This window comes from Schistocerca nitens, chromosome 6, assembly GCF_023898315.1.
Source record: "Schistocerca nitens isolate TAMUIC-IGC-003100 chromosome 6, iqSchNite1.1, whole genome shotgun sequence".
Classification (NCBI taxonomy): Eukaryota; Metazoa; Arthropoda; class Insecta; order Orthoptera; family Acrididae; genus Schistocerca; species Schistocerca nitens.
Window position 1 is genome coordinate 4,424,997 of NC_064619.1, and position 21,517 is coordinate 4,446,513.

The window sequence follows — 21,517 nt, forward strand, 5'->3', positions numbered from 1 at the left end:
TACGCCACTTGCCTTGTACATGCGTTGCACAGAGTTGCCGAAGAGGTGGTACCAAATTACCCTGACGTGGACAAATTAATTTCCCGTGGCAAGAAAATCTATGTGAAGGCTCCGCTACAGGTGCAGAAATTCAAGGAACAAGCACCTTCAGCGCTCCTCCCACCTATACCAGTTCTTAGCAATTTTTCAGTGATATTAAAAGCCATCAAACGACTGGAAGCTGTTGGCACTCAGCTATATGAGGCCCTGAGTATTGTGCAATATATGCAGAGTGAGTTGGGTCGAGCTTGTCGTCATGTGGCTGACAAAGTGAAAACCAAACTGCAAAGTGTTCTCCAACGGAATCCTGGATATTCTACACTGTGCAAAATTAGTGACAGTCTTTCATGGAATGCCGCAACATTTGAAGATACTGAAACAAAGCTGAATTCCAGTGACCTGGCTGCCTTCAAATACGCTCCAGTGACGTCTTGTGAAGTGGAGAGGAGCTTTTCCAGGTACAAAACTATCCTCAGTGACAACTGTAGATCTTTGACAATGGAAAATCTGAAAATGCACCTTGTGATCCAGTGCAACTTTGCAGATACTGAAGATTCACATACGGTATTAAATAATGTGAAATGCTTGAAATACTGTTGTTGCTGTTATTGTGATCTTCAGTCCTGAGACTGGTTTGATGCAGCTCTCCATTCTACTCTATCCTGTGCAAGCTTCTTCATCTGCCAGTACTTACTGCAACCTACATCCTTCTGAATCTGCTTAGTGTATTCATCTCTTGGTCTCCCTCTATGATTTTTACCCTCCACGCTGCCCTCCAATGCTCAATTTGTGATCCCTTGGTGCCTCAGAACATGCCCTACCAAGTGGTCCCTTCTTCTTGTCAAGTTGTGCCACAAACTCCTCTTCTCCCCTATTTTATTCAATACCTCCTCATTAGTTACGTGATCTACCCATCTAATCTTCAGCATTCTTCTGTTGCACCACATTTCGAAAGCTTCTATTCTCTTCTTGTCCAAACTATTTATCGTCCATGTTTCACTTCCATAGATGGCTACACTCCGTACAAATACTTTCAGAAACGACATCCTGACACTTAAATCTATACTCGATGTGAATAAATGCCTCTTCTTCAGAAATGCTTTCCTTGCCATTGCCAGTCTACATTTTATATCCTCTCTACTTTGACCATCATTAGTTAGTTTGCTCCCCAAATAGCAAAACTCCTTTACTTCTTTAAGTGTCTCATTTCCTAATCTAATTCCCTCAGCATCACCCGACTTAATTCGACTACATTCCATTATCCTCGTTTTGCTTTTGTTGATGTTCATCTTATATCCTCCTTTCAAGACACTGTCCATTCCATTCAACTGCTCTTCCAAGTCCTTTGCTGTCTCTGACAGAATTACAATGTCATTGGCGAACCTCAAAGTTTTTATTTCTTCTCCATGGATTTTAATACCTACTCTGAATTTTTCTTTTGTTTCCTTGACTGCTTGCTCAATATACAGATTGAATAACATCGGTGAGAGGCTACAACCCTGTCTCACTCCCTTCCCCACCACTGCTTCCCTTTCATGCCCCTTGATCTTATAACTGCCATCTAGTTTCGCTCCCTGTATTTTACCCCTGCTACCTTTAGGTGGCTTTAAATATTATGTAGAAATAAAAACGTTGTTTTACTGTTTTGATAGATGATCTTTTCACTGTACTTTGTGTTGAGAAAATAAAACATTGAGACATTCAAAAAATAGGTGCAAATTACCCACAAACCCGACAGAAAGAAAGAACTATACTTACAATATTTTGAGAAGTGAATTTTGTTTTACTTTATGGCGAATAAAAAATTAAATAAACACACAAGAATGCTTTAAATATACTTCTTTTAAGTCATATTTTATTTTTAAGGTTATATTTATGTAAGTCTTAGGCCATAAATGCTTGCATGTTTCACTGTTTTTTAGGTAATTAAAATCCGGGCCCTACTTATAAGTGATCAGAATGGCTTTTTGTTCCTTTTGTTATTTTTTATTATTGATAATTTTTAATACTTATTAATAATATTGTATCGGCAATATCTTCTGGACTCTTAAAATATGGTTAGGAAAGTCCAGGAAGACTGTAAAAGATGTAGAAGTGAAGGAGACCATTCACTGATCAGTAGAAGCATTAAGTCATTGACAGGCACATAAAAAGAATGAAAACTTCACTAATGAGGTAGAGGACTCTCTCTCTCTCTCTCTCTCTCTCTCTCTCTGTAGCAACACTGTGTTGACCAAACACAAAGCACAGGTCGGCAGATGGGCTTGGGCTGAGAGATTGCATCACGTGGGACGGGTAGAGAGGCATGAAGCAAGAGGAGGGGTGGGGAAGGTAGCAGTCAGCTAGGAGGGAGGCAGCAATGGTGTGGCATAGGAATGATGAAGGGAGTGCAGCAGGTGCATGAACATTAGAGTCAGTGAGTTAGTGCAACTTATGGTGAAGATGATGTGCAGGTGTGGATTGAACGGGGTGGCAGGACAAAGGAAAGTGAGACTGGGGTAGAGGATGTGAGTGCAATGGGTTATTGGAGTCTGAGACCAGGAGAATTGCAGGAGCGGACGATATGTTGCGAGACTAGCTCATAATTGTGTAGTTCAGGGAAGCTGTTGCTGGTGGGAAACGATCCAGACAGCGTGGCTTGTGCAGCAGCCTTCAAACTTGAGCATGTTGCACTCAGCAGTGCACCATTGGGTGGTCAACTCTGCTCTTGGCCACAGTTTGATGGTGGCCATTTATTCTTTGGACAGATGATTGGTGATCATGCCCACATAAAATGCTGTTCAGAAAATTGCAGCAGAGCTGGTATATGACACTGCTGCTCTCACAGGTGGTTCTGCCTTTCATGGGATACAATAAGCCTGTGATGGGACTTGCATAGAATGTGCAGAGGTTGGTGAATTTGGCAGGTCTTGCACCTGGGTCTTCTACAGGGATATGAATAGACCAGGATGTTGTGTAGGTTGGTGGGCAGCAGAATACTGCTTTAGGAGGGGTGGTAGGGATCATTGGCTAGGGTTTAACATCCCATCAACAATGAAGTCAGTAGAGACAGAGCACAAGCTTAGACTATGGAAGGAAATCAGCCATCCCATTACAAAGGAACCAACCAGGTGCTTGTCTTAAGTGATACAGGGAAGTCATAGGAAACCTAAATTGGGATGGTGAAATGGCGATTTGAACCATCACCCTCCCGAATGCAAGTTCAGTGTGCAAACCACTGTGCCATTTCACTCTGTCTCCAGTCTGTGACAATACTGGGCGATGAAAAGGTTTCTTCTTTGCAGCTGGTTCTTGGGGGTTGTGGGAAGGTTAAGGGTATGTGGAATATGGTGGAGAAAATCTGTTTGAAGACCAAGTTTTTGGGATAGCACCTGTCTGTGGAGGCCTTTGTGAGGCCTCCAGCATCTTGGGCAAAGGAAATCTCATCAGTGCAAGTACACTGTCTGTGTGTGGCCAGAGCAAATGGGAACAATTTCATGGTGTGAAAGGAGTGACAGTTGTCAAAATACAGGTACTGATGATGGTTACTGGGCTTGATATGGACAGAGCCATGGATGGATCCATCAGGGAGGTGGAGGTCACCATCTGGGAAGTGACATGATGGGCTGAGGAGGTCCAGTGAAGAGAATGGGAGAGAAGCTATTGAGGTTGTGGAGAAATGTGGATAGGCTTTGGTCCTGGGTCCAGATAATTAAGACATCATCATTGAATGTGAAACAGACAAGGGGTTTTGGATCATGGAAGGCTACAAATGTTTCCTCTAGGTGGCATATAAGCAGATTGGTACAGAAGGGTGCCATGTAGGTGGCCACAACCAGGTCATGGACTTCTTTTTATATATCTTCTCTGCATAGAAGTAGTAGTTGTGTGTCAGGATGTACTTAGTTCGATGTATAACATATAATGTAGTGGATTTGGAGTTCAAAGGGTGTTGGAAGAGTTAGTGTTTGATAGCAGCAAGGCCATGAGCTTGAGTGTTGTTGGTGTATGGGGAGGTGGCATTAACATTGACAAGTAGGGATCCTGGTGGTAATGGGGTGGGGATGATCAAGGTTTGGTGAAGGAAGTGATTTTCGTCTTTGATATCAGTGGCTAGGCTATGAACAATTCATTGGTGGCATTCCTCAACACGAGTGAAGATTCTTTCAGTGGGAGCACAGTAACCAGCTATGATGATGCAGTCAGGATTGTTGGATTTATGGATTTTGGAAAGCATGTAGAAGTTGAGTGTGTGTGTGGGGGGGGGGGGGGGGTCATGGGGGTGAGGAGGGTAATGGATTCAGGGGGAAGATTCTGGGATGGGTCTAAGGATTTGAGTATGTATTGTTGGGTAGTCACTTCAGTTCATTATGACTGTGATGAGGCCTTTGTTTGCAGAGAGGATAGCTAAGTCAGAGACTATCATGAGGTTGCAAATGTCTGTTCTTTGTTCCATTGCAAGGTTTGTAGTCTTGGAAAGGGACCTGGAAAAGGAAGGAGAGGCCAAGTTGAAGGTAAGAAATTCCTATAAGGTGACCAGGAGGTGGTTGGGGGAGGAGATCTCATTTGGACAATGATATGAATTGCAAGAAATGACATTCAGTATGAGGATTATATTGGCTTTGATTGGAGGAATTGCAAGCAAAGAAGTGTTTTCAACATTGAGATCAGGAGAAGGAAAGTAGGTCTTTGATGAGTTTAGCATGGTTGAACTTGGGTATGGGCTGAAGTTGAGGCCTTTGAACAGGACAAATTTTTATACAATCTATGCCTTTGTCCATATTAAACCCACTAACACCAACAGTGCCTATATTTTGGCAGCTGTCACCCCTTCTACACCAAAAAATCACCCCTATTAAAGCCTGGTCACCCATGGATGGTATATCTACAGTGATAAGAATTTGTTTGCCCAATATGCTGGGGAGGTCTCACAAAGGCCTCCACAGACAGGTGCTGTCCCGAAAACCTAGTCTTCATACAGATTTTCTGCACCATATCCTCACATAACCTTAACCTTCCCACAACCCCCAAGAACCAGCTGTTAAGAAGAGCCCTTTTCATCACCCAATATCGTCACAGACTGGAGACAGAGTGCAGTGACACAGTTGTTAGCACACTGGGCTCACATTTGGGAGGGTGATGTTTCAAATCCCCTTTCTGGCATCCAGATTTAAGTTTCCTGTGATTTCCCTGCATCACTTAAGACAAATTTGTGAATGGTTCCCCATTCTGAAGGAGTGGCTGATTTCCTTCCCCCATCTTTCCATAGTCTGAGCTTGTGCTCCATCTCTAATGACTTCATTCCAGACTGGAACAACTTAACCAACTATGTTCTTCATGAGGGCTTTGACTATCTATAGTCACACTCAGAAATAAATGACATCTTAACCAATGATCCTTCCCAACTCTCCTACCTGCACAGCATGCTGGTCCATTCATATACCACTCCCACTCCCAATCTCATGCCATAGAGGTCATATCACTATGGAAGGCCCATATGCAAGATCTGTGTGATTTACCCATCCTTGTGCATCTTACTCAGGTCCCATCACAAGCTTAATCTGTTTCACAAAAGGCAGGACTACCTGTGAAAGCAGCAACGTAATACACAAGATCTACTGCAATTTCTGCACAGCATTTTATGTGGGTTTGATCACCAACCAGCTGCCCACCTGAATGAATGGCCACTGCCAAAGTGTGGCCACAAGTGGAGTTGACCACTCAGTGGTGGAACACACTGCTGAGCACAATACCCTCTAGTTCAATGGGTGTTTCGCAACCTGTGCCATCTGGACACCCCCTCTACCTCCAGCAGAAGTTTCTCTGATCTATAGACATGGAAATTAGCCTTATAATTCAGTATTCACTTCCACAGTCCTTGTGGCGTTAATCTCTTCTAACCCACAACCCCACACCCTATACACAAGAGTCTCCCCTTCATCTTACCTGCCACTCCCTCCCAAACCATGCCTCCATGTCATTGTCATCATACACTGCATGAACTCATTGACTCCAGTGTTCATGCAGGTACTCCCTCTTTTTCCCACATTCCTATCCCTGCCACCTATCCCTCCTATCAAAGTTTTTATTCTTTCTCTGTGCTCCTTCAGAGACTCAATGCTTCTGATATTTGCTGAGGGGTCTCCTTTACTTCTTGACACTATATCCCGCATGACTTCTGTTAACTCAACTTTCTGTCAATTTTTGGTTTGCTCTTTTAATGAGATCAGCACTCCATTACCTCCAGGTATCACTTTCTTTACAACTCACTTTTAGTTCAAAAACAATCTTCACATGCCTGTTATAACAACACTAATACTCACTGTATATGAGCATAGCTTTATATACAGTTCTTATTCCCCATATCACAAATGTCGAGCACCCACCATATAGTCCTGATCTTTCCCCACATGATTATCATGCCTTTGGATGCCTCGGTGCTCACGGTGATTTTGTTTGATAGGCATACCAATTCTGGACCGCACCGTCTTCGAGTGGAAACTTTTTGATCTCTCTTTATATATTGCAATCCTAATTTTAATTACTTGTTCAGATTATTGATAATGGATATGCATGTAAATTTCGTGAAAATTTAAGCTACTTGGATTCCCTTCCTCTTCAAAAAAGAAAAGATCGTACTTTAACGTACCAGTGTTTAATCAGATAAATATTACGATTGCAGTAGTTTCAGAGTAGAAACAAAAAACAAAAATGAGGAAAAACAACCATTCACCTCAAGCCAATTAACTTGTGGTGTGGACACACACACACACACACCACCTTAAAACATAAGTCAGTTTGTGCCAGGTTTGTTTAGAAAACCTGATTTCTTAGTTTTTCACTAGCTTTCACAGTAACCATTAGGTTCTCAGAGTGCGCCTCTAGGCCTGATTCAAACGTTTATTGTCACTCAAGCTGCTGTGTGTGATCTCCAAACACTACCATCAGTTCTCCCATAGGGTGTGTGACAGTGGCATTGGTAGAACCTGTGGTAGTAGTGTTAGGAAATCACATGGAGAAACATCAGTGACAGCGAAAGTTGTCAGGTCCAGAGGTGTCGTGAGAGAGCCAAATGGTATAGATAGATAAGATGAGTCTTTGAAAAAAAGCAGGAAACCTGTGTTTGAGTCTATGAATACCACAAATTTTCAGTCATCACAACATTTTTATTACATTGAAGTTTCAGTGTTTCTGAACAATTTTCACTGATATCATTTCATATCGTTGCCTTCCCCCCCACCCCCGCCATTGATTTCAACTCTGTTGTCCAGTTCTTTTCATTTCAGTGCGTTGACTATTGTTAGTTAGAAGTTAAACATAAAATTATCTTTCAAAGGAAAAAGGCAAAAAGAGTCTGATGCTTCTGGAGCTCATAAGAATTTCATCCCTGCCCACAACCTCCTGCCCGGTGGCAGTCTTGTCCCTGCACACTCCACCAGACAGCATTCATCTCTCTCCCTACCCGTACACTACTATCCCTTTCCCTTCCCCGCCCCCTCCAGATTGCTGCTTGCATCCCACGTGATAGCTGCATTCGGGCCCGAGATGCTGGACTTGCCAGTCATGCGTGCTTGAGGAGTGTTTGCTTGTGTGTGTGAATGGTGTGTGTGTCTCTTTTCCTGCTGAAGGCTGTAGCCGAAAGCTTTATGTAAGTGTCTTGTGGCCATTTGTGCCTGTCAGCAACTTCACACATCCTCTTTATCGTAAGTAGCAATCTGTCTTTTCCTACATTGTTGATATTCCTAGCTGGGGTTTCAATTATTTAAAAGAAAGGAGTCATTAGATAAGAAAACATTTTACAGTTAAAGTACAGATTGTGTGTAAATTTATACTTTAATTCGTGACTTTTGTTATATTTGCAAACTTGATTCTTCTAATGGCTGAAAGTAAATTTAATTATTTTATATTTCAGCAAAACTCAAGATCGGGAATGATGAACATGAAGCATCCCCCATCTCACCTCAAAGTTCTGACACTATTCCAGATTTGTCTGAGGCTTATTACCTGATTGGTGGTCTGCCTCCAGGGTTTGACTTGGCTCAGAATAACATCGGCTTTACAAAACCGTTTTTAGGTTGCATGTCAGGTATACAAGTAGTAAATGAGGGAATTAATCCTCTTCAAGGAAAATTTTATGGTGTAGAAGCTTCGTGCTCCCTGTCACTCAGAGTAGTTAGTTTTGAAGGGAATGGATATCTGGAATTACCGTCACACACACTCAAAAGAAAATCCTCTTTTGAATTTGTTTTTCGTAGTTTGCAGAATGATGCTCTGCTTATGCTTACCACATCAGCGAAAACTGATTCATTGGACGAAGAGAGAACTGAAAAGTCTCACAATGTGTCACATTATTATTCCGTATCACTCAAGAATGGTAGAATTATTGTATGGTTAGATGCTGGATTTGGAAAGGCTGTGCTCACTTCAGCCACCTCTTTCAATGATGGGCAGTTTCATGTTGTGTCAGTAATAAAGCAATCAAGGAAGCTGGAACTGAGAGTTGATGATGCATGGCAGAGCACAGCTGTTTTACCAGGAAGTGCTGTTGTTATTAAAGCTCCAGGAAAAACTGGTGGACTTTACTTTGGTGGTGTACCTCAGGATATAAATTGGCACAGTATGGCAGCAAGTGCAAATCCAATGGTTGGCACAATCAAGGATGCAAACTTCAATAATGAGTGAGTAATTTAAAAAAACGCTATTCTACTGTTTAACTAAGAGTAAGGGCAGTGGTTATGTTTTGAAACATTAAAATTAAGTAAATTAAAATAAATAAATAAAAGAAAAATTGTGTATTGAAATGAGGTGGTTGTAATTCAAACTGTCGACACTGAGGATGTAAGTTGTGACAGGGACTTAGAAAGTGATGTTTAAACTTGACTGTTTCCTGATTTTCATTTTTCAAGCTTCCTTTATTTCATTGTACAATAAAATTAAATAATTATAGTCACAAGAAATAATTTTCAGTTGATAAACTCTCATATGCTATAGTATTTGTCTGTGTGTCTGAACGTGATTTGAAAGGCAACTATAAATTGTGAATAATTTCACAAATGTCACACGTAATTCATAAAGTTATGCAAAAAAATAAATTCTCTTATAGTTATCTACTAAAAACTGAAATTATTAAAACTCTTTCTTTAACTAGCTCAATTTAAGATGGATAATTTTTCTATGGAGCTACTCAGCTGAGTTGTCAAGTGTTGATGTTTTCTAATTTTTTATTCCTTTACTTGTATGATCTGTGTAAAGAGCAATATTTACATTTTAAACAATGGAATAACATCAATATTATGAGAAGGACCAATTGCTACTCACCATATAGAGGAGATGTTGAATCGCAAACAGGCATTACTAAAACACTGCTATACAAGTGAGATGTCTTATTCTAACATAGCAAACTTGCAATACAGATTATATTAGATTACATTAGATTAGTACTTGTTTCATAGATCATGAATACGACACTTCATAATGATGGGGAACATGTCAGGTTAATAAAAGGTGTCTATACAAGATATTACATTAGACAAAATATTACATGACACTTTTTTGTGGGGTTGGGAAATTACCCACTTACTATATCCAAAAATTCATCTGATGAGTAGAAGAAGTTGCCATTAAAAAATTCTTTTAATTTCCTTTTAAATGCTATATGGCTATCTGTCAGACTTTTGATGCTATTAGGTAAGTGACCAAAGACTTTTGTGGCAGCATAATTTACCCCCTTCTGAGCCAAAGTTAGATTTAACCTTGAGTAGTGAAGACCATCCTTTCTCCTATTGTTGTAGCCATGTACATTGCTATTACTTTTGAATTCGTTCGGACTGTTAATAACAAATTTCATAAGAAAGATGATGAGACTTACCAAACAAAAGCGCTGGCAGGTCGATATATATTCCCATGTGGAATGTTTCCCTCTATAAATATATATATATATTTTTGTGAGGTTACAGTGAAGATTTCTAGCTCTTTAAATAAGTGTCTGCAGGATGATCTTGGGTGAGTCTCAGCAATTATTCTGATTACACGCTTTTGTGCAATGAACACTCTTTTACTCAATGATGAGTTACCCCAGAATATGATGCCATACGAAAGCAGAGAATGAAAATAGGTGTGGTAAGCTAATTTACTCAGATGTATATCGCGAAAATTTGCAATGACCCTAATAGCATAAGTAGCTGAACTCAAACGTTTCAGCAGATCCTCAGTGTGTTTTTTTCCAGTGCAACCCCTCATCAATGCATACACCTCGAAATATTGAATATTCTACCTTAGCTACCGATTTCTGATGGAAGTCTATATTTATTAATGAGGTCATTCCATTTACTGTGTGGAACTGTATATACTGTGTTTTGTCAAAGTTTAATGAGAGCCCATTTCCAGAGAACCACTTAATGATTTTCTGTAAAACATCGTTTACAATTTCCCCAGTTAATTCTTGTCTGTTGGGTGTGTGATAGCTATACTTGTATCATCGCAAAAAGTACCAGGTTTGCATCTTTGTGAATATAGAATGGCAAGTCATTAATATGTATTAAGAACAGCAGAGGACCCAAGACCGAGCCTTGCAGCACCCCATTCTTGATTGTTCCCCAGTTTGAGAAATCACCAGTTTTTTTGCATATTATGTGAACTGTTTATTTCAACTTTCTGCACTCTTCCAGTTAGGTATGATTTAAACCATTTGAGCCCTGGCCCATTCATACCACAGTACTTGAGCTTATCTAAAAGTATTCCATGATTTACACAACCAAAAGCCTTTGATAGGTCACAGAAAATCCCAACAGGTGGCTTCCGGTTACTCAGAGCATTTAATATTTCATTAGTGAAAGTATATATAGCATTTTCTATTGATAAACCCTTATGGAAATCGAACTGACATTTTGTTAAAACTTTATTTTTACAAAGGTGTGAAGCTACTCTACAATACATTACTTTTTCAAGAATTTTGGATAAGGCAGTCAGAAGAGAGATGGGGCGGTATTTGTTGACATCAGTCGTATCCCCATTTTTATGCAGTGGTTTAACAATGGCATACTTCAGTCTATCTGGGAAAATGTCCTGCTTCAGAGAGCTATTACATATGTGGTTAAGAATCCCACTTATTTCTTGGGAACAAGCTTTTGTTATCCTGCTGGAAATTCCATCAATTCCATGTGAGCTTTTATTCTTGAGAGAGTTTATTATCTTTCTAATTTCAGAAGGAGAGGTGGGTGGAATTTCAATTGTATCAAATGGTGTGGGTAAGGCTTCTTCCATTAACTGCCTTGCTTCTTCTAATGAACATTTAGATCCTATTTTCTCTACAACATTTAAAAAATGATTAATCAAAATGTTTTCGACTTCTGGCTTGTTGTTTATCAAGTTTCCATTCGCTTTGATGGTGATACCGTCATCCTGTACTCTTGGTTGTCCTGTCTCCCTTGTAATAATATTCCAAATTGTTTTGATTTTGTTATCAGAGGTATTAATCTCAGACATGATGCACATGCTTCAGGACTTTCTTAATGTAGCACAGTAGTTTTTATAATATTTGGCTGTTTCTGGGTCATTACTCTTTCTTGTTGTTAGATACAGTTCCCTTTTGTGGTTACAAGATATTTTTATTCCTTTAGTAAGCCAATGTTTTTTGCATGGTTCTTATAATTAGATTTAACTACTTTCTTGGGGAAACAATTTTCAAATTCTCTTACAAGTGTATCATGAAATAAGTTATATTTTAAATTAGCATCGGGTTCCTTGTTCACCTCATCCCAGTCTAACTGCTGAAGATTTTCTCTGAAATTTGTAATTGTTGCGTCATTAACTCAATGCACAACTTTGGAGGGTAGTTTTGAATTACTGAATGGAGCTATGTCATATATTGTAACTAGCTGAGCATCATGATCAGAAATCCCATTCTCAACAGGACAAGAATTTATATTTTTAAACCTATCTTGGTCTATAAAAGTGTTATCTATCAATGTGCTACTGTCCTTTACTACCCGAGTAGGAAAATTAATGACAGATGTCAAATTGAAAGAACCGAGCAAGACTTCCAGGTCATTCTTCCTATTACACTCTTTCAGTGAATCAACATTGAAGTCCCCACAAATAATAATTTGCTTTCCCTTATCTGACAGATAGCACAACAAGGCATCCAAGTTTTCCAGGAATAAATGAAAGTTTCCTGAAGGGGACCTATGTTGTTGTTGTTGTGGTCTTAAGTCCTGAGACTGGTTTGATGCAGCTCTCTATGCTAATCTATCCTGTGCAAGCTCCTTCATCTCCCAGTACCTACTGCAACCTACATCCTTCTGAATCTGTTTAGTGTATTCATCTCTTGGTCTCCCTCTACGATTTTTACCCTCCACGCTGCCCTCCAATGCTAAATTTGTGATCCCTTGATGCCTCAGGACATGTCCTACCAACCGATCCCTTCTTCTAGTCAAGTTGTGCCACAAACTTCTCTTCTCCCGAATCCTATTCAATACCTCCTCATTAGTTACGTGAGCTACCCACCTAATCTTCAACATTCTTCTGTAGCACCACATTTCAAAAGCTTCTATTCTCTTCTTGTCCACACTATTTATTGTCCATGTTTCACTTCCATACATGGCTACACTCCATACAAATACTTTCAGAAACGACTTCCAGACACTTAAATCTATACTTGATGTCAACAAATTTCTCTTCTTCAGGTATCTCGTTTCCTACCTTCCAAACTTTACAGAAGTTCTTCTGCGAACCTTGCAGAACTAGCACTCCTGAAAGAAAGGAAGGTAGGAGACGAGATACTGGCAGAAGTAAAGCTGTGAGGACCGGGCGTGTGTCGTGCTTCGGTAGCTCAGATGGTAGAGCACTTGCCCGCGAAAGGCAAAGGTCCCGAGTTCGAGTCTCGGTCGGGCACACAGTTTTAATCTGCCAGGAAGTTTCATCAGTTATTTTGCTTCCCAAATAGCAAAACTCCTTTACTACTTTAAGTGTCTCATTTCCTAATCTAATTCCTTCAGCATCACCCGACTTAATTCGACTACATTCCATTATCCTCGTTTTGCTTTTGATTATGTTCATCTTATATCCTTCTTTCAAGACACTGTCCATTCCATTCAACTGCTCTTCAAGTCCTTTGCTGTCTCTGACAGAATTACAATGTCATCGGCGAAACTTAAAGTTTTTATTTCTTCTCCCTGGATTTTAATACCTACTCCAAATTTTTCTTTTGTTTCCTTTAGTGCTTGCTCAATATACAGATTGAATAACATCTGGGAGAGGCTACAACCCTGTCTCACTCCCTTCCCAACCGCTGCTTCCCTTTCATGCCCCTCGACTCTTATAACTGCCATCTGGTTTCTGTACAAATTGTAAATAGCCTTTCGCTCCCTATATTTTACCCCTGCCACCTTTAGAATTTGAAAGAGAGTATTCCAGTCAACATTGTCAAAAGCTTTCTCTAAGTCAACAAATGCTAGGATCGTAAGTTTGCCCTTCCTTAATCTTTCTTCTAAGATAAGTCGTAAGGTCAGTATTGCCTCACGTGTTCCAACATTTCTACGGAATCCAAACTGATCTTCCCCGAGGTTGGCTTCTACCAGTTTTTCCATTTGTCTGTAAATAAATCGTGTTAGTATTTTGCAGCTGTGGCTTATTAAACTGATAGTTCGGTATTTTTCACATCTGTCAACACCTGCTTTCTTTGGGATTGGAATTATTATATTCTTCTTGAAGTCTGAGGGTATTTCGCCTGTCTTGTACATCTTGCTCACCAGATGGTAGAGTTTTGTCAGGACTGGCTCTCCCAACACCGTCAGTAGTTCTAATGGACTGTTGTCTACTCCCGGGGCCTTGTTTCGACTGAGGTCTTTCAGTGCTCTGTCAAACTCTTCACGCAGTATCGTATCTCCCATTTCATCTTCATCTACATGCTCTTCCATTTCCATAATATTGTCCTCAAGAACATCGCCCTTGTATAGACCCTCTATATACTCCTTCCACCTTTCTGCTTTCCCCTCTTTGCTTAGAACAGGGTTTCCATCTGAGCTCTTGATATTCCTACAAGTGGCTCTCTTTTCTCCAAAGGTCTCTTTAATTTTCCTGTAGGCTGTATCTATCTTACCCCTAGTGAGATAAGCCTCCACATCCTTACATTTGTCCTCTAGCCATGCCTGCTTAGCCATTTTGCACTTCCTGTTGATCTCATTTTTGAGACGTTTGTATTCCTTTTTGCCTGCTTCATTTACTGCATTTTTATATTTTCTCCTTTCATCAATTAAATTCAATATTTCTTCTGTTACCCAAGGATTTCTACTAGCCCTCGTCTTTTTACCTACTTGATCCTCTGCTGCCTTCACTACTTCATCACTCAGAGCTACCCATTCGTCTTCTACTGTATTTCTTTCCCCCATTCCTGTCAGTTGTTCCCTTATGCTCTCCCTGAAACTCTGTACAACCTCTGGTTTAGTCAGTTTATCCAGGTCCCATCTCCTTAAATTCCCACCTTTTTGCAATTTCTTCAGTTTTAATCTACAGTTCATAACCAATAGATAGTGGTCAAAGTACACATCTGCCCCTGGAAATGTCCTACATCTTAAAACCTGGTTCCCTAATCTCTGTCTTACCATTATATAATCTGATACCTTTTAGTATCTCCAGGGTTCTTCCATGTATACAACCTTCTTTTATGATTCTTGAACCAAGTGTTAGCTATGATTAAGTTATGCTCTGTGGAAAATTCTACCAGACGGCTTCCTCTTTCATTTCTTAGCCCCAATCCATATTCACCTACTATGTTTCCTTCTCTCCCTTTTCCTACTGTCGAATTCCAGTCACCCATGACTATTAAATTTTCGTCTCCCTTCACTACCTGAATAATTTCTTTTATCTCTTCATACATTTCTTCAATTTCTTCGTCATCTGCAGAGCTAGTTGGCATATAAAGTTGTACTACTGTAGTAGGCATGGGCTTCGTGTATAGGGGACCTATATACTGTTACAATTACAAAATAGCCCTCCTTCAGTTTAAGTTGACAGGCAAATGCTTCTATATGTTGCTCTAGACAAAACTTTTTTGTATCTAAGCTTTCTACACAGTGATAACTTTTGACATATGTGGCAACTCCTCCTCCCATCTTATTCTCTCTACTCATATGTGCAGCTAGTTTATAACCACTAATATTTACCTTTTCCATATCAGACACAATGTGATGCTCAGACAGGCATAGTATATCTATTACATTATTAGATTCAATGTCATCTAAACAAACCAGGAGCTCATCTACTTTATTCTTCAATCCCGGAATATTTTGGTGAAAAATGGTAACATTATTTTTTACTTTACTTTTGTGAGAATCTACTTTTTTCTTTAATCCACCAATCCAGCTTACACACACAAACTCATTTCTCTCACAGTTTCTTAACCTACTATGTCAAACATTTCATAGAATTTTAAGTGTGGTACGAGAATTTCATGATTCGTCAATGACCTTAAATACAAAATATCAGAGACTGTTTGTGTGTGTGTGTGTGTGTGTGTGTGTGTGTGTGTGTGTGTGTGTGTGTGTGAGTTATGCTTGCATAAATGTGTGTGTGGTTTATGCATAAGGAGAAGGCCTTTTGGTCGAAAACTCACATATATAGCAGTCTTCTTCTTGTGTCTATGTGCAACTTAACATCTCCTCTGTACAGTGAGTAGCTGTCTATCCTTTCCAAAAAATTTACATATTGTTACATTGCAAGTTCGGGGTGGTTAATATATATTATGATTAATATATGTAAAAACAAAGATGATCTGACTTACCAAACAAAAGCGCTGGCAGGTCGATAGACACACAAACACAAGCATACACACAAAATTCTAGCTTTCGCAACCAACGGTTGCCTCGTCAGGAAAGAGGGAAGGAGAGGGAAAGACGAAAGGATGTGGGTTTTAAGGGAGAGGGTAAGGAGTCATTCCAATCCCGGGAGCGGAAAGACTTACCTTAGGGGGAAAAAATGACGGGTACACACTCGCACACACACACATATCCATCCACATATATACAGACACAAGCAGACATATTCACACACACACATATCCATCCACATATATACAGACACAAGCAGACATATTCCCACACACACATATCCATCCACATATATACAGACACAAGCAGACATATTCACACATACACATATCCATCCACATATATACAGACACAAGCTGACATATTCACACACACACATATCCATCCACATATATACAGACACAAGCAGACATATTCAAAGAATATGTCTGCTTGTGTCTGTATATATGTGGATGGATATGTGTGTGTGTGCGAGTGTATACCCGTCCTTTTTCCCCCTAAGGTAAGTCTTTCCGCTCCCAGGATTGGAATGACTCCTTACCCTCTCCCTTAAAACCCACATCTTTTCGTCTTTCCCTCTCCTTCCCTCTTTCCTGACGAGGCAACCGTTGGTTGCGAAAGCTTGAATTTTGTGTGTATGTTTGTGTTTGTTTGTGTGTCTATCGACCTGCCAGCGCTTTCGTTTGGTAAGTCACATCATCTTTGTTTTTACATATATTTTACCCACGTGGAATGTTTCCTTCTATTATATTATGATTAATATATATTAGAAACAATGAAGAACCGTGCAGAGGACTATGGGGTACACCATGCTTCATTGTTTCAAACTGGGTATGCGAATGTACTGTAATGGACCCAGCATTGACACATACCACTTCCTATCATATGAGTAATATGAAAACTGTGAACCTACTTTGTCAGTTATTTCATAGTATTTTAACATTTGTCTGAGAATATCTTGATTAAATAGTCAGTGACTGTAAGTACATAATATCCTGATCGTGATTATTATTTTTATTCTGTCATATAATTTTTATAGGGAAACACAGCATGTTAAGATCATAGACCATCTTAAAATTCAAATTGTTTAAAATTGCATTGTATTTTACTGTACAATTCAATTACCAACAATTTTGATTGTAATGTTTTTCCAACAAGATATCTTAATAAATTCTATTGTACATCATCTTCTCCAAAACATATTGAGACTGTCTGTTGGTCTTCTTTTGTGGAAATAATGAACTGTAAGTCTTCTGACTTTGAATTTATTTACATTATGTGTTGCTTTTATTATTCCACATTTTCATTGTTAAAGTAAAATGCCCTTCTTGTTGCAGACTGCTTCAGTTTGATGACCCAGTTTCTTTTAAACATGCAGCCATTGGACGCTCAAGCAGAAGTATTCCTGATCGGAACAACATCCAGTTTATACCACAAGGAAGTATTTGGCATAAAATGAATAAGTGTCAGGTTGCCAGTTATTCGGTGGAGCAGGGTGCAGTGAAATTTGGAGATTCTCACCAGAGCCACATAAAAATGGATCTTGGTGTCCGGAGCATCTTGCAGAAGAACTTTGCTTTAGAATTTGATTTTAGGACATTTTACCCAAATGGGCTTCTGTTCTTCATTCCAGTAAGTATGTTGCACAAACATAATAAAGTGATAGAGAAGTACCTTTGTTTTGAGAGAGTATGTTTGTTTGTTCTGAACGTGACATGAATGTGTGTATGATTCTTTATCTTGTACCTTGTTGAGAGAACAGCCAATTTGTATCAGGTTTTAAACTATTTACCATACAACTAGATTTTGTATGAAGTGACCCATTCATATAGCTTTATGCTCAGTGCACTAGCTGGTGTGACGGAGGGTTGAGACAGACCTGAATTGAATCTGCATGGTGGATTAATGACCATCGGTCTACTATACCAGGCAGCTTGAGTGTGGTGTTTAGGCAGTTCTCCGTGCTTATTTAGGTACATGCTTGGCTTTTCTCAAATTTACACCTCAAAAAATATGGCAGATGAACATTTATAACATGATAACACATACAACGAAGTTTACGCAATTCGTGGCTTCCCTCTCTTAAGTGAATAATTGTATCTAACTGGCAAAAAGTGTCGAAAGTGTAACAAAACAGTAAAGAATGCCATTATCTTCTCAGATGCAGATGTGCTAAATAAAGGAGTCCCTCAGGGATCCTTTCTTGGGCCAATCCTCTTTCTGCTGTATGTAAGTGATCTAGACCTGAAAATTGAGTCACAAACAAACACTTTTTGCAGATGATACAAGCATCCTAACTACAGGAAATACCGCAAGTCAGCTTCAGACAGCTGTTAATAAGGTTACAGAACAGCTAAACAACATTCCTAAATTTCTGTTTAAAAGGTGATGCATGATGCACCAGTGTGACAATAAATTCCAACAAAATTTCATCTTCTGTGGAAACAAAGTTTTTAGGCTTTGGTTTCAAAATAACTTCAAATGGCACACACATATAAACAAAATTAACGGAACACTAAATAAAATATGTTACAGTCGGCATTTACTCTCTGTCAAACCAACTTATAGCACTGTCCGAACTGCCTACTGTGTCCAATTCCACACCATCTTACTGTACGGAATTATATTCTGGGGTAATACAGCACCTAGTTCAGCCATCTTCTTAACTCAAAAAAGAACTGTAAGAGCAATGCAACATGGTCGACAAACAGATTCTTGCAAACCCCTCTTTCAAAAGTCATCAGTTCTTCCTCTTCCCTGTATGTATATACTGGAAATCTGTAAATATATTAGAAAGAATTAAAAAGATGTAAATGAAAATTTTGATGTCCATAAACAAGATACATGGCAAAAGGAAAAGTTTCATGTCCAGTCAATAAGGACATCAGCCTATAAAACCACCACAGGAAACAGCACTATACAAATTTACAATAGTCTTATGTATAAAGTACGGCCTTGCCGCAGTGGCTACACCGGTTCCCGTGAGATCACCGAAGTTAAGCGCTGTCGGGCGTGGCCGGCGCTTGGATGGGTCACCATCCTGCCGCCATGTGCTGTTGCCATTTTTCGGGGTGCACTCAGCCTCGTGATGCCAATTGAGGAGCTACTCGACCGAATAGTAGCGGCTTCGGTCAAAGAATACCGTCCTAACGGTCGGGAGTGTGGTGTGCTGACCACACGCCCCTCCTTATCCGCATCCTCCTCGGAAGATGACACGGCGGCCGGACGGTCCCGGAAGGGCCACTTGTGGCCTAAAGACGGAGCTTTTTTTTTTTTTTATGTATAAAGTAAAAGACATACCATCATTCTTACTTTTTTGTAAAGCCCTAAGGGCATTCTTATTGGATAATTGCTTCTATTCAGTAGAAGAATTTCTAGATCATTTAAGATACAAAAGACTTGAAACAAGACAGTGCAACTACTGCAAGAACCTTTGTCGATAAAGCTAAAATTCACGTATCTGCTGTCTGCTGAAATAACTACTGTATATAGGTGTGTGTGTGGTGTGTGTGTGTGTGTGTGTGTGTGTGTGTGTGTGGGTGGGTGGGTGGGTGGGTGGGTGGGTGTCCGTTCTGTATCCCACAATCTGGAAAGATTTATATGATGAACAAAGAAATCAACTGACTACATTGTAATGTTAAGGGAGTAAATTAAAATAAAAGAAGAATAAAATAAAATAAGTTTGCCAGGTTGAGATAAACAGCAGACACCATAGAACAGGATTAACACTAGGAAAGATTTTGTACGAAGTCAATTAAACAATATTTCATAACTCCAGGATAGCTACAAAAACTTGACTCTTGTGATTTATTTAATCCAGTCTTCTCTCGTGATTAACCACTTAGGAAGTGAGTTAGAAGTTTAAGAAATCAATTGACTCTTCAATATTTTGTGAATATAACAGTTTCACAACATCTTCTAAAATTTGTTCAGATGTAATTAAAAAAAGGAAAGAAAAACAAAAAAGAAAGAAAAAGGGAAAAACAGAAATTGCAGTGACAAAAAATCAACAGAGTTTATGAAATTGAAGCGGAGACTATTAGGTTAGCAAAGGATTTTGCTATTGCTTTTTACATTAGAACATTCTATTTATAAATAGCTAATTGAAGATTTATAAATCTATTTTTATTATGTAAATGTGCATAACATCAATTTCACTGTTCAGGATGACATTTTTTTTCCGTTACAGGATTCAAGACGGAAACAGAGGCATTACATTGTAGGAACATTATTTAACAAGAAAATGAAAGTAGTAATTAAAAAAGGAAAACGGCAAAACAAAATTGTAACTCATTCTGACCTGAATGATGGTTTGTGGCACCATGTATCCCTCCAAAGAGAGAAACAGAATCTTAGATTATTCATCGATACAATCAGAAATGGGACAATGAAATACCCAAAAAAGCTAAATATCCGAAATATAATGTACTTTGGAGCTCTGCCAGAAGCAGGACTTCAGTTTGCATCAGCTGATGAAGAGGTAAGAACTCCATAGTTCTCTTTTTCTGAAAATTTATACTTACATCTTGTGTTCTATCCCTGTTCAGAAATACTATTCCTCCTTGGGACTGGATTTTATCTGAAATTTGCTCATCAGGTTTTGTCTACAGACCAAACACAAACACACACCTCTGCAAAACTTTGTAATGATCTTGTGTTTGTAATGCCCTAGTAGACCTGCTAACTGTGTGCTATTTAAATTCAAGTAGCTGGAACTTGATTTTACCAATGAAACTGGGTGACACAAAAAACTTGTTTAAATTGCTCTTATTTATCTAATAATAACAATATATGAGTTGCACTAATTATCTCAGTCACTTCAGCAGTTAAACACTGTACCAGAGAGACTTAAACTCTCATTCACAATTTGCAGAAATAATGTTCTAACTGTTCCTTAGCCTGACAACACTTTCCAATACAACTTTGCTGCTCTGAACTAATACCACTGGTGTAAGCATTCCAAGCTCAGATAAACCCAGTGAGAGCTCAAAGCTCTGTCCAACTACATGGAAATCTATGAAATCACAGTATACTATCGATAAAAAGGTGAAGTTTGGAACTAACACAGTTAAGGAAACATAGCACCTTCCAACACTGATATGTCTGGACTCTCCTGACTCCCAACAGAAGTCCTCAAACACATTGAAAAATGTTTCGATTCGATGAAGTCCCACACCGAAGTCTGCTAATAATCTGAAACAGTTTACAACTGTCTGGAGTCTCAACCTGAAGTCCCCTCATCCTCTCAACGTCAATCCTCAGCTAAACTTTGAAAATACCACCCCCAATACCATTCAGTTTGGCTGACCTTGGCTGACTGCAACTGTTCCTCTCCCACCATATAAGTTGATTGTATTGTCATGCAATAAGATAGACAAAGTTACACAGCTGTGAACCAATTGGCTAATCTCAACAACTACAACCAAACAGAAGTTATATTCTAAATCACACTTAAAAGTTTGATTTTAATGACACCAAACACTGTGTATTTACTACACTTAATATGAGAGAATGAAACTAGAATAATAGAGTGTAGTCAAATTAAATCAAGTGATGGTGAGGAAATTAAATTAGGAAACGAGACACTTAAAGTAGTAGTTGAGTTTTGATACTTTGGCAGCAAAATAACTCATGATGGCCAAAGTGGAGAGGATATAAAATGTAGACTGGCAACG

General features: G+C 39.2%; 1 protein-coding gene across 1 annotated transcript in view; it reads left to right on the forward strand.

Annotated features, from left to right (window-relative positions):
- LOC126262654 (laminin subunit alpha-1) overlaps nucleotides 1-21,517 on the forward strand; it is a 429,094-nt gene that overhangs the window by 335,588 nt on the left and 71,989 nt on the right. The window contains exons 28-30 of the mRNA XM_049959424.1: nucleotides 7,931-8,696; nucleotides 17,180-17,474; nucleotides 20,032-20,322. Coding sequence (XP_049815381.1) covers nucleotides 7,931-8,696; nucleotides 17,180-17,474; nucleotides 20,032-20,322 — 1,352 coding nt within the window. The remainder of the gene's footprint in view (nucleotides 1-7,930; nucleotides 8,697-17,179; nucleotides 17,475-20,031; nucleotides 20,323-21,517) is intronic.